We start from the raw sequence: 13,162 nt of genomic DNA, 5'->3' as shown, positions 1-13,162 counted from the left end.
CACACACACACACACACACACACACACATTTGATGGTGCATGGTGTATCCCGGGGAATGTTTAAAGGTCACATTTTGACTTCTTTTAAATGGAGCACTTGGCCTCACTGGGAAAAGAGATGGGAGGTGTATTTACAGGTGAGGAAAGAAAAGAACAAACTAATAAGTAAAAACAAATTGAAACCGACTGAACTATGCGACATTATGTGTGTACGCTGATGCAAGTGTCAGTCAGTGTGCGAGTGTGTGCAAGTGTGGCAGCGAGGCAGCTCTGAGTGTGGCTGTAGATTAATGACAGCCATTATCTCAATGCCCAAAACACTCAGTGATAGAGAGTCTGTGCCTGGCGACGGGCCGGAGCCAATCTATTTGCGGCACAGTGGTCACCTGGCCGGGTCAGAGCCCACATGTGGCTGCTGTTTGTGCAGTTTTTGTGTCGCAGGCTCGGGTAGGGGTGGCCGCTGGAAAAAAAAAAGATCTTTCCCCTGGGGAAAACATCTATCCATCTATCCATCCATGCATTTTCTAATCTGCTTATTCTCATAAGGATCGCAGGCATTCTGGAGCCTTTCCCAGCTGTCTTCGGGCAGTAGGCGGGGGACACCCTCAGCTGGTTTCCAGCCAATCGCAGGGCACACATCGACGAACAACCATTCACATTCACAATCACATCTAGGGACAATTTAGAGCAGGGGGCCACATACGGCCTCGGTCGATGTCAAGTGGGCCGGACCATTAAAATTATACCATACTCTGCTATGAATAACCAAAATAATGACTTTCCTTTGTTTTGGTCAAAACAAAGGCACAAAACTTTAACAAATAATTGTTACTGAAAAATATAGTATTGCACTTCAAGATTAAATGAGATTTATAAAGAAAGGAATTTTTAAACCATTTACACATGTGCATATAAAATCCAAATGTAATCCCCGTCTACACCTTAAAAACTAAGGAGAGTGCTATTAAATGTGTAAAGAAGAAAGTATTCACATGTCGTTGATAGCATCTGCTGTGTTGGGTCTGGCTCAGTGACAGACTGAGACTGCTGTTGTCTTCTTCTCTGATCAAAACAATGTTGTCCCCCTAGCGGATACTCCATGAATTGCACCCTCTTAAAAATATCCATGTCTTTTATGCATTTTTTTCACTTTTAAATGATCCTGCGGGCCTGATTGAACCTCCTTGGGAGCCAGTTCCGGCCCGCTAGCCGTATGTTTGATTTAGAGTGTTCCATCAACCTGCCATGCATGTTTTTGGACTGTAGGAGGAAACTGGAGAACCCGGAGAAAACCCACACAGTCACGGGGAGAAGATGCAAATGCCACACAGGAAAGCCGGAGCCGGAATCCAACCCTGCACCTTTGCACTGTGAGGCCGACGCGCTAACCAAGTCCGCCACCGGGCCGCCTCCTGGGAAAATAATGTCTCTAAATTTGTTTAAGTACACGTTAGCTCAGATTGTCCTTTTTGAAAACATTGCAAAGGATTTACTGATGGAGTTTTGACAAGCGAAATATATTCACCCATGCGTATCCGAGGCCCCCGGCCTTGTAATCTAGTCAGAATGTGTGGATTTGAGTGTGTGAATGGTTGTCAGGCTAGTGCCCTGTGAATGACTAGTGACCAGTCCTGGTTGTAGTCAGCCTTTCACTCAGAGTCAGCTGGGATAGACTCCAGCTTTCTCTGAACAAAAAAGACATTGATCATTGATACATACTGCTTCACTCAAAGTGAGGTCATGAAGTAGTGATAACAGCACACAACCGTACGTTTTTTTCCCCATTGGCTAATTTTTTGATGCTGCAGTGGCTTTCCAAGGTGAAAAAGAAAAGGAGCCGTACTGATTCCACTGGCTCGCTGTATGTAATTTGTTCAATAAAAAGTCAGTGAAGTCCAATCAGTCGGGCAGTGCAGGGTAGCTTCATGCACAACAAGTCACAAAAAATGAGTTGCCATCATGCGGTCAACTCTCTCACGATCTTACTCTCCCCCATCAAGGGAGCAACAATTGAATCCAATTAGAGCAGTAAGTACCTGCCTAAGTATCCCTCTCTTCAAGCACTTAAGATTCATTTGTTGTGAGGGGAATCAAGGGTTAAGCCCTCCCACACACACCTCATCAAACCTATCCACTCATCACTGATTCGGAAGAACTGCTATGTCCGACCCAACAAAGATGGCAAAATCAATCTCAGTTGTCTTGCTTGATGAAGTAAAAAAGGTGCCATGTCTTTGGATACCAGAAATTATTCTGTATCTTTCTTCACCTGGCATTGATGTCAGTCGAACCAATAGATGCTGATCTAGCTTTTTTATGCACTGGGTGTGATGGTTGGATGGGGGTGGCTGCCAGCTATTCATAGTGACTGAGAGCTTCTTTGTTCCCACAGTTGACTTCTGTGCAGGCAGCGTGGGATCAAATCTATTATTTTTGCTGTAGGGTTAAAAAAACCCCAAAAACATTGGTTTGAGTTGTTTTGGGTTTCTCTTAGCATCTTGGAGAGGAAAAGGTCAAATCCATCAGGTGCGTGATTTTAAAAGAAAAGGAAAGAACAGGAGGAAAATCCAGCAAGGATACAGGTAGGTATGAACACCCCTTTAACATTAACCATAGTGTCATGTTTCTGTTACAGATAGTGTGTTATTATCTTATCTTGCAAACTTATCATCATCAGAATTATCATCATCATCATCATCATCATTATTATTATTATTATTATTATTATTATTATTAATGTCATGATCCTGTTCTTGTGTTTCTCCATTGGGTGACAGAGGAGGGCCGTCCTTCCAGCTTGCACACCTGCTGCCAATTTAATAAGCTAACTATTTAAGGACTCCCATGTTGTCATGTCTCTGTTCGATAATTCGCCTTGCTCACAACTGTCACCAAGTGTTGAAATCGTCTCGACGTTCCATGTTCTTGCTCTGTTTTTTTGTTCGCGCTAGGTTTTCTCCAGTTACTGTTGTAAGTAGTTTTTCGTAGAAGTCATGTTTTTTGTATTATATACATTGGAGTTTCTTCTTGTCTATTTATTGACAAGCAAATTCTGCTGATGTTTTTATCCTTGCCTTTTTTGCAGGTGTTTTTGGTTGTCTCGTTTTCCCTTCTGTTGGACCAACATTCTTTGTTGAACTTTGTGAGTCTTGCGACCTATTTTTGTTAATAAACCTTTTTTGTCAATTTTTTCTGAGTTCACGTTTCTGGAGTCCAATTCTGTCTGAAGCTTTCTGTAAACCTGACAATTATTATTATTATCATTATTAATTTATTATGATACAGAGTTGCTCTGTTATTATGAAATACAATTCACTATTTTCAAGAAAATCAATGCACGTGTGTGTGGTTTCTTGCTTGGCCACTGGTTGGATGTCTAAACCAGAGGCGATTGCTCTAAGACTGCAAGGGAAGCTCAGCTTCCCCTAAAATGTCCAAAAATAAGTGATCAAATACATGTGTGTACATACAATTGTGTGTACATGTCATTGACTAAAAATGCGCTACAACGCGCTCAACTTTTTTCCGAATCAGCTTCTTATTACTGGTTACGACGCGACTCTCTTCTCATTCATTCCAGCAGCTTCATTGCGCTTTAAACTGTGTGGACGCTGAGCGTCTACAGCGCGGACGCTGGGCGTCTAGAGAGATCAAATTAGGTTGTCCCATTGCATTGAAACGAGACGAGTCGTTGGATAAATGCTGGTTTTGTCCCGTCCACCGGACGCTCAGCGTCTCTGGGAGTCTATGGAAAGTGGGCATGCAGAAGCTCAGCTTTTCTTCATGATGATTGGATGATCTCGCTGAGCCTGAATCCGTTTTGATTGACAGCAAAATGAGCCAATGATCTTATGGTGAAGGCATCCTTTTCATTTTTTTGAAAAGGAACGGAGAGTAGAATTCACGTATAAATAAACTGACACATTTTCTGTTGTAGGCCAAAATTGAGCTTTCCCTCCTTGACAGACCAGCATCCGCCACTGGTCTAAACTCATCTTCAGATTTGGGGGTTGCCGGTGAAGTTCACACCAGTACAAGGTGTAGCCAACATGAAAACCAGACGTGTCTGTGTTTTCACCCATGGACCAACAATTGTGAAGCTGAGAGATGTGAAACAAACAAGAGCATTTGCACAGTGACCATAGCAAGTATTGATCAGTTCTTCAGGTACCTTTGACAAAATTTGATGCAAATACAATCCACACACTTTTCCTTCTCAATTGTAGTCACCCACCTTTGCGATTTGGACGCACCAGTTGAGCAGCAGCTGTGACCCGATGTTGTCCTTATGCTCATGCACGTAGTCGAGGAGGCAGCCATGTGGCATGAGTTGGGTGACCAGCTGGATGGTGGGGCTCAGGCACACTCCTAGTAGGCGCACCAGGTGGGGATGCTCCATGCTGGCCATAATCAGCGCCTCCTGAGTGAAAGACAAAAAGGAACTAAGAGCTCCATCTGGGATATATCTGGGTACTCTGATTCCGCTCACAGGTTGTAGTTTTGGAGACCTGACACGCTGTTAGAGTCATGACGTCTATTTGTCAACAACATCGGCTTCTGTTTTCATCGCACAACTCAGTGCCTGTCCATGTATCTATTATGCATGAACACTTGTGTACTATATTCCAAGGGTAGGTGGATATGGATGCATAAATGAAGACGGGTTACTGACTAAATTTGCATGCAGCATCTGCCTGTGGAGTATTCTCACAGTTCAAGAAAACACTGCAGAAAGCCTCTTCAAAGCAGCAGAGACACAACCTTTTCCGTCTACATTTCACACAGAGTTTCATAAATATTGCACCAGCACAATTAAATGTAGGCCATGGCAGATCTGAATGAGACTGGCACACCTTGCAACTCACGGTAGTGCACACGTAGATGAGGTGCCACTTTGAATATAGAATTTCAGAGGGAGCTTGGCAGGAATGTGAGACGCAGTAGATTAATTCTAAACAGCAGGGGTGCCGCAGGCCAGAGAAACGCCTTGGTTTCAAAGAGGTGCCACTTCAGGACCACTTCATAGAACCGCCCAAGTGTTTTGCAGCTCCAAGCACCCCCAAATTAGGTACACAGCAAGGAAGGAAAAAAGTAAGAGTGAAAGAAGACAAAAAAAAAAAATTGGTACTGCTATCAAAGGTTCATTGAGTCGTAGTAAACTCTTGCTCTCTAATCCAGTGTGTGTATGTGTGTGTGTGTGTGTGTGTGTGTGTGTGTTGTGAGTGTGGGTGTGTGTGGGTGTGTGGGTGTGGGGTTGTGTGTGTGTGTGTGTGAGAGAGAGAGAGAGTGTGTATGAAGGTGTGCCCAGGAGTGCAGCCGTGTTTTGCTCTTTCTCCCATTTTACTGAACATTCCGTGGCAGCCAGATGACCCCATTTTCCCATCCAACTCTCACACACACACACACACACACACACACACACACACACACACACACACACACACACACACTTACATATGACTGCATCCAAAGACATTGAATATGTGCCCTATTAATCTCCTCTCTATATGTGCAGTTTGCATAAACTTAAATAATAAACCTTGTCACTCACATTCGCATATCTGCCACGATTGCAAATTACGCTACCCCTGCTGCCATTACCTGGGGAACATTTTGTTTTTGTTGTGGTGTGTGTGTGTGCGTGCGCGCGCGTATGGGTGTGTGCGGGTGTGTGTGTATGTGTGTGCTTCGAGAAAACACTCCAGTGGCTAGCTTCTTAGTGGCGAGGCGTGAGCCTGCCTTTAGATTGCTGTTTAACAAGCTGACAGAGCGAGCATATTGGCTCTGGATGGACGCAGAATCCCGCTGGGAGAAACAGGAGAAAAAGAGAGGCATAGGGTAAAAGAAAGGAGAGGCAGGAGGTGAAGAGAACCCTAGACTCCAAAATGGGAGCAGTGAAATCAAGAGAGTGTGAAGAGAAAAACTGGTTAAAAGAGAGAGGAAAAGTGAGGTGGGAAGGGGTGATAAAAACAAAAAGTTCTCTAGCCTGGCTGGACTCCAGCGCAGCCACACATCATAAACAAGTGGTGTTTTTAATAGTCTCATCCAGTCTTGGCAGTTCATTTTTATCCCAGAGATGCTACTTTCATTAAAATTTATAGCCAAGTGTGCAATCCGACAAAGTGGCAGGCGACAGGAATACGCACGTCCATGAACTCCACATTGGCTTTGGGGCCCGTGGCCTCGTTGAGGATTTTAATAGCCACTGGGATCTTCACCGTCTCACCTTCTGGGACCCAGATGCCCTAGAAAATAAAGAAATTTGTTTAAATCCGATGACTCTGGATCTCAATCAACACAGTAGACAAATCAACTGCTGCGATTTCAATTTTGGGCTCCTGGCTGACGTACCTTGTAGACTGTCCCAAAAGCCCCGGAGCCCAAAATCTTGACGCTCTTCAACTCTGTCTCCTTCAGGATGCGAAGCTGAGCTTGGTTGGGGGCGGTTCCGCTCGGCGTCAGGGGCTCTACCAGCTGATAAAACACACAGATGGTAGAAAGTCAAACTTTTTATCTTACGGTAACATGACATCGCTCATTGCGAAAAGCTGCAGGTGTCCATTTTTAATTGCCAATCAAAAATGTTCCACTTGCGCTATGAATGCAAAACAACACATTTAGACATGCAACATGTCGAGGGTGTTACATTTGACATGTGGTGTGCAGCAATAATGAGTGCCAAATGATAATAAGACACCATTCAAAATCTGTGACGTTCCCACCCTGATACAGACGATTTTGAAACTCGCGTACAAATTTCGCACACATTCTGCAGTACAAATATTTCTAGGGTGTGAACATTTGCGACATTGATGGGAGCATGCCCATGCTGAAAAAAAATCTGTCCGGTGTCAGCTGCTAGCACAGCAAACAAACGAATCATATCCCACCAGCTGTGCACATACCAAATCATTCTGTGCCAATGTTTACGACGAGCTCCCTTGGCTCCACTTGGCATCCAGTGAAAAGTGACACCGAGCCGCATTCCGGCAGCTGGTCAGCCATGCGCCTCGCCACTCCACAAAACCTCAGACTCTTAATCTAAAGAAGCAGGGCTTCACCTGTAACTGAGCTAACCCGGGCAAGTAAGAGCCAGGCAGAAATCCAACCAGACAGCAAATAGAACAGCCGTACTCACAAATATTGGCAAAGCTGTATCGACATCTAGCAGCCACCCAAACGGAAGCTCATATCGAAGCACAAAACACACATCCCTGCACACAAGAAGTCAATGTGTCTGATCGATGCGCGTCTTAATGAGCCTATCGGAGCCAGAGTGTGCTGTGGTTTATCAGCGACATAATCACGCCGCTCAACCACGGCCATCAAACAATATAATGAGAACATACATCAGGTGGTCAGCCTCTCAAACACTCACTCGAGGTGACATAAAACCATCACCGCAAGAAGAGCTGTGAAAACGCCGGCTGCCTGCAGCCCACTGCACACAAGATGAGTTCGCCGGCAGCCTGCCAGTGATGTTTTGCTTCATGGATTCGGCCCCTCTAGCAGAGGCCCATTGTGATGTCACTGCAGGAAGTAGGTTCGCGGGCCGAGCTGGGGGAAAACCAACTTGACCAATTGGGGGTCGCAATAGACCTCTTAGCTCAACTTGAATTGTAAATCTTCCTCTGACTAGTTAAATTCTAAATCTATTCTGTGCTTCAAACTTTGTAGAAACAGTCTTTTTCTTTTTCACCGCGATTGTGTTCCACTCCTGCCTGTTTCAACAGCTCCAGCTCACTGTTGATCTTTTTTTTTCTTGTCGATTTTTTGCCTCATTTGTTTATATTTTTGGAGCTCGATGTGTTTCTTTTGCTTTCAAAACACGGAGATGCAGTTTGGGCTGGCACAGGATTCCCGTGTTTGCAGTTGGGAGCAGCTGGTGGCGCCTCGTGCAAACGCTACTACTACGCTCTTGTGAGCTGAGGAGGACACGAGGGTGTTGGGAATGGAATGGTGTGTCGAGTAGATGATGTCTGGCCGGCCTCTCATCTGTTATCGTGGGATTGTTAGTCCCAATACGGACAAGCTGACGGCAGAGTGCATTTTACAGAGTTGTTTTTTTGTTTCCCGTATCCACGGTTGCTACTGAAATTATGCAAATGTCCCCATTGTGGGACGAATCAAGGTTATCCTATTGAAACAAGGCAAAGGCATGCTTGGATGAGATTGATGTGGAGTATTACGACGATGACCTCAACCCCATCAAACAATGTCTCCCAAGCAGTCAACGCCGTTTCCACTTTCAGCTGTGGGTCTATCACTCCATATTAAAACTGAGTCCAGATTTTTCTTCGGCACCTGCGGATTTACCAATTCACAGAGGTTTTATTTATTTTTATTTTTTTTTTTCATAGCTTTTTATTTAATATTTTAGTTCTTTTTGTTGGGGAAGCCAATGTACCATTAGTGGAAAACACTTTGGAGGTTTATCAGTGTTTCGTAAAGATTTTTTGGGGGTCAAAATTTTCTTCTTTTTTTCCCCAATGTATTTGGATGGTCATCAATTATACCCAGATTTTTACTATTCACGAGCCAGGGCAGCGAATTTTTTTCATGAGTATCAGTTAGCTTATTTTGTTACACCTAAACTACAATTGGAGTACAGCATGGAAAAAAGTCTTGTTTGACTTGTTTTCAGTCATCCGTTGTCACTTGCCTCATGCATCTGTCATTTGTCATGTAACATAATGGGTGAGCAGTGAACACAATTTTTGTTTGTTTGTTTGTGGCGGCATTCATCCTGGGCGGATTGAGCCGGCTTCTTCCTTGGCTCGCACAACGTCCCTGATCATGGGGGCCCAAGCGCAGCGATCCTGTGCCAGGTCAACCGACAGCCTCAGCCAGTCCTTGTTCCACCGTCGCAGACCCACCACCTGGGGGCCGGAAAGGTACGCGTGGTCTTCTTTCATCGTGGTGGCACAGTTCTTGACTTGTCCACCACGCCGCTTGCGCCAGGTTGGCGAAGGAGCAGGAAGGAGAACATCCGTGATCGGCTCGGCCTCCTGGTGGCGTGCCGCATGTCTGAACCAACGGAGTCGGCGTCGCAGGAGAATCACTGGTAAGGGACGAAGGTGCAGGCAGCGGCGAAGGTCGGCAGTAGGGACCCGGTCCCATCGGCGGAGGCGGAGGATACGGCGGAGGCAACCGTTGTCGAAGACTTCCAGCTTGCGCTGGTCGACCACTCTCAAAGGCAAAGTCTCACAGCCTTAAAGGAGGATGGTCCGCACGATCGCTTGGTAGACACGCCCCTTCGTCACCGCCGAGATCTTGCGCCGACCCCACAGGTGGTGTTGTAGGCGCACAAAGGCGGATCTGGTGGCCCCGATGCGGTGATCGACTTCCACTTCTTCATGCCCCGACGGAACCACAGAGGAGCTGAGATACGTGAAGGAATCGATGTTTTCCAAGGCCACGCCCTGAAGCGACAGTGACCGTTGGTCAGCTGGGTTGGTGAAGGAGGACATGATCTTGGTCTTCGAGGCGTTGATGCGCATTCCAATGGTCAGAGCCGTTCGATGGGTTTTTGTCAGCGCGTTTTCATCTTCCTCGTTTTCAAGTTTTAACACACCTCAGCTATTGTAATGACACTTGTAGGGCTGTTAAAAATGCTTATAAGTTAAAAAAAAAGACTTCACGTTCACTTTTCAACATTTCAATTTCTACATTTTGGGGGGGAAAACATTTGATAAGGATTATGCTCAAATGTCCAAGTTGTCTTTGAAGAGTATCTATGATTTCATAACTGGGAGCAACGAAATGTGGGAATATAAATGGGAATAGTTTTGTCCGGGCTGGTTATCATCCATCAAATCCGCATGGTATATGGGCAAAGAGCATGATTAGCATCCACGTGTTTGATCACACAGGGCACGTGTAACAAGAAAGCAAGGGTGACGGCGGGATGCTAGAGGGAGCCAGCTCCGAGTCGACACCGTGATGAAGCTGTAATCAGAACAAATGGCGACAGGCCTTGGCTGTTATTGTTTCATTAGGACGCAGCTGGCCAGAAGCCACGAGGAGAGCGGCAAGGGAACTGCAGGACCGAGCTGGTAAATAGAATGTGTACACATGGCCGTAGATGAGATCCTCTAAAGCGTTTCTTAGCTTGCAGACTTGATGCGCCACTTTATTTACGAGCTAATAACACACCGTGCTTTGGCTAAATGAGCTTCACTGGTGGCGATGTGATGCGAGGTTTGCCGGGCAAATAAGCTACGTGCTCAACCGTCAAACAAGAAAAGACTTCAAATACTGATATCCTTCATGCATAATGAAGACAGGTGCGCGTTTTCAGTGCTCACTGGATGATTTGTTGGGAAATGAAAATAGGTGAGTTGTGTATTTTGGAAAACGGTGTCATCCAAACTTATTGCAAAAACTATTATAAAGAAGTATCACATTTTTGGGGGATTTGTGTTTTTTACGTCAAACGCTGGAGTCTATCCCGGCGGTCGATGGGTAAAAGCAGACCACATACTGAGGTGGTCGCCGGTCATTCGCAGGGCACATAGTGTGACAAACAACCATTCACAGTTGCACCATCAATGAGCGGGACCTGAACATCACAATTTTCTCTTTTGGAAAGTTTGTCCAAGATTTTGGAGGGTGTCTGCAGTGTGGGGATTTTCGTCCACTCGTCCTAAAGAACATTATATGAGGTCAGAGTTCATTGAAAGTAGACCTTCTTTGTGCACTGGGGCAGGGATGATGGGAAGCAAAAACGATCTTCACCAAAGTTGGGGGATGCATATAATTGCCCAGACTTCAGGGGCAACAAATGGTTCTAGCAAGAATTCAAGAAAAAGGCTTGACTCTCTTGTCTGTCAAACACTTTCCTCCGCTTACTCAAGCGTTTGCCTTCTTAACAAACCAGCGGCGTCCGTAGCCCTCACTGTAGTCTGACACTTTTCCAAGGCTCTTTTTGGCAGTTGAAACTGCACACTGCACTTCGATCCTCAATTCAAACAAATAACAGACCCTGATGACTGAGATCAAGAATGTCTGGATGAAGGCTAGGGGCTCTGTGTCCACCCCGTTGTCTTTTCCTGCGTACAGGGTGAAACCAAGGGCTCACCTCTTTTGTCAGTTGAGAAAAAGATGCCTCCAGTACATGCTGTCAAACTGGGATCTAAGGATGCGGCCACCATTTCAATATCAAGCACGCTGAGAAGGCTGTTGACTTGGAAAGCACACTTGTTTCATTCCTTTGTTTTGCCATTCGCTGTTTTTCCGTGCGGCATCTCATCTTTTTTTCTCAGTTTTGATCTGTGAACCCATTTTTATATCTCCCTTGTGACTCAATCTCTTTTAACTCAGCCTTTTTCCTATCCTCACCTTGAAAGCAGCATCCATTGATGATGTATAGTTCAAACATGTCTCTCGTGGTTTTTGAAGAAGCCCCGAAAACCAAACAGCTTTTTGCACAATGCTTTACAAAAAGATTTTGCAAAGGGGTTTTTTTTTTCCCTCTTCAGAAAAGTCCAAAATGATCTGATGAGTATGGTTTGGTAGAACTTGAACCCGGGGTGAACTAGAACGCATATTGCCAGAATTGAATTGAATTAAATACAACTTTATTGTCAAATGTGCTGTACAGCACAGATGAAATTTCTTCCCTCTGAACATAAAACAAGAGGAGCCACTGCGGGTGTCCGCGCCGCCATCAAAAGAAAAGTTAACAAAAAAATGACAAAATAATACAAGACAACACATGAGACACAGACAATCGTGCAATCTTAACCACTTTCCTGCATACACTTTGTTGTCTGAAGCAGTTATCGATGAAAGAGGAGCGAATCAAAGTGTCCTTTTCACCAGTGGATCAAAGACGTCATGCTGCAATGTGCACACGTCTGCTACAAGCTAAGCTTGAAAGCAACAAGAAGCTGTAGCATCCATTAACGAAAAAGAGAGATTGGCTCTCTTCTCCTGTCTCATGTAAATCCGCTTCAATTCCAAGCCGCGACTCCCAGTTCCAAATACGCATCGGCGCTCTGTGCTGACGCTCCTTTCTTCTCATCGTCGGCTCCTCAATCCATGCATCCATCCAGCCGCAGACTGTCCACGACCTTTTCGCTGAACAAAGTGGTGCTGTGAAAATGCTGCCTACTTCAGGCGCAAGACACAAGCGCCCCGGGGATGTCCAGCAACGTCAGTCAAATGGCGCCAACATTCCTCCCAATCAAAAAATCAGTGCTGGTATGCGTGTGCTGCCGAGAAGGCGCAACCACCAAGCACAGATTCTTCTTCTTTGACGAATGTCGTGGCCAAAAATGCTGAAAACAGTCCACATCAGGTCCACACGACGTAGCAACAACACCATATGACAAAACACAGACAAAAACAACAAAAAACGCAAGGCTCTTGAAGAGCACTTGTCGACGGCTGCCTATTCGGGCCCCATCTTGGAGAAAAAAAAAAAAAAAAAGAATGATACCCTTTGCAAGACACTATATAGTTTATGAGCCAGGAATGTATTTCATCTGTATTCCTTATGCTTATATTATACAGACAATTAGGAGGCAAGATTTCACCAGCCATTCCAAGGTGTCCTCTGCCTTTTGCCCGAAGTTAACTTCAACTTCCCAGTGACCCCAATAGTACTATGTGGTGGATGGATGGATGGACCTTCTTTGGTTTTGCTGCATTTTTCTTCATTCATCTGTTAATGCGCCTGTTATTTAAGTCCAGTGTCTGCCACAAGCTGATTAAGACGGGCGCGTGGGATTAGGAATACGTAGAAGGTTCCTGTGACTGTAGTCCTCTGTTTCCTCACCCTGACACCTGACAGCTGTCTACAAGCTGCTGCCTCCACCTGAAAATGATCCAAACGTGGAATGACAAGTGGACTCCTGTGGGCCAGTGGCGAGGCCTGCGGCGATGACACGTCTGAACCTGACCCTCCCCGAGGTGTGCATGTGCAGCAACACAGAAGTGATCCGTGCAACCGATGCAGCCAGAACACTCCTCAAGGAAAATTCACATCAAGCACAAAGGATACCTCTTCGGTTGGTTAGCTGTAATTAACAGTCACAATCTAAATTGACTCGAAAGGGATGTTTTAGGATGCTTTCCCCAATTTAGACTCTGCGATTTCCAGCATTCATTTGCGCTGCATGTGTAAATGACATGGACTCTTGGGTAATCATCTCCATGT

At 45.3% G+C, this 13,162-nt stretch overlaps 1 protein-coding gene across 3 annotated transcripts in view; it reads right to left on the bottom strand.

The window, feature by feature from the left end:
• The window catches only part of LOC109528703 (receptor tyrosine-protein kinase erbB-4), a 168,366-nt gene that overhangs the window by 21,375 nt on the left and 133,829 nt on the right, over positions 1-13,162 (bottom strand). For 2 of the 3 annotated variants that reach the window (XM_019891625.1, XM_019891628.1), the window contains exons 18-20: positions 6,352-6,474; positions 6,147-6,245; positions 4,235-4,420 (exon numbers count right to left, since the gene is read on the bottom strand). In XM_019891625.1, the coding sequence (XP_019747184.1) occupies positions 4,235-4,420; positions 6,147-6,245; positions 6,352-6,474 (408 nt within the window). The remainder of the gene's footprint in view (positions 1-4,234; positions 4,421-6,146; positions 6,246-6,351; positions 6,475-13,162) is intronic. The other variant, XM_019891627.1, reaches the window with a different exon arrangement.

Source organism: Hippocampus comes, unplaced genomic scaffold, assembly GCF_001891065.2.
Source record: "Hippocampus comes isolate QL1 unplaced genomic scaffold, H_comes_QL1_v1.1 scaffold174, whole genome shotgun sequence".
Classification (NCBI taxonomy): Eukaryota; Metazoa; Chordata; class Actinopteri; order Syngnathiformes; family Syngnathidae; genus Hippocampus; species Hippocampus comes.
This window is presented reverse-complemented; position numbering and strand designations above follow the sequence as displayed.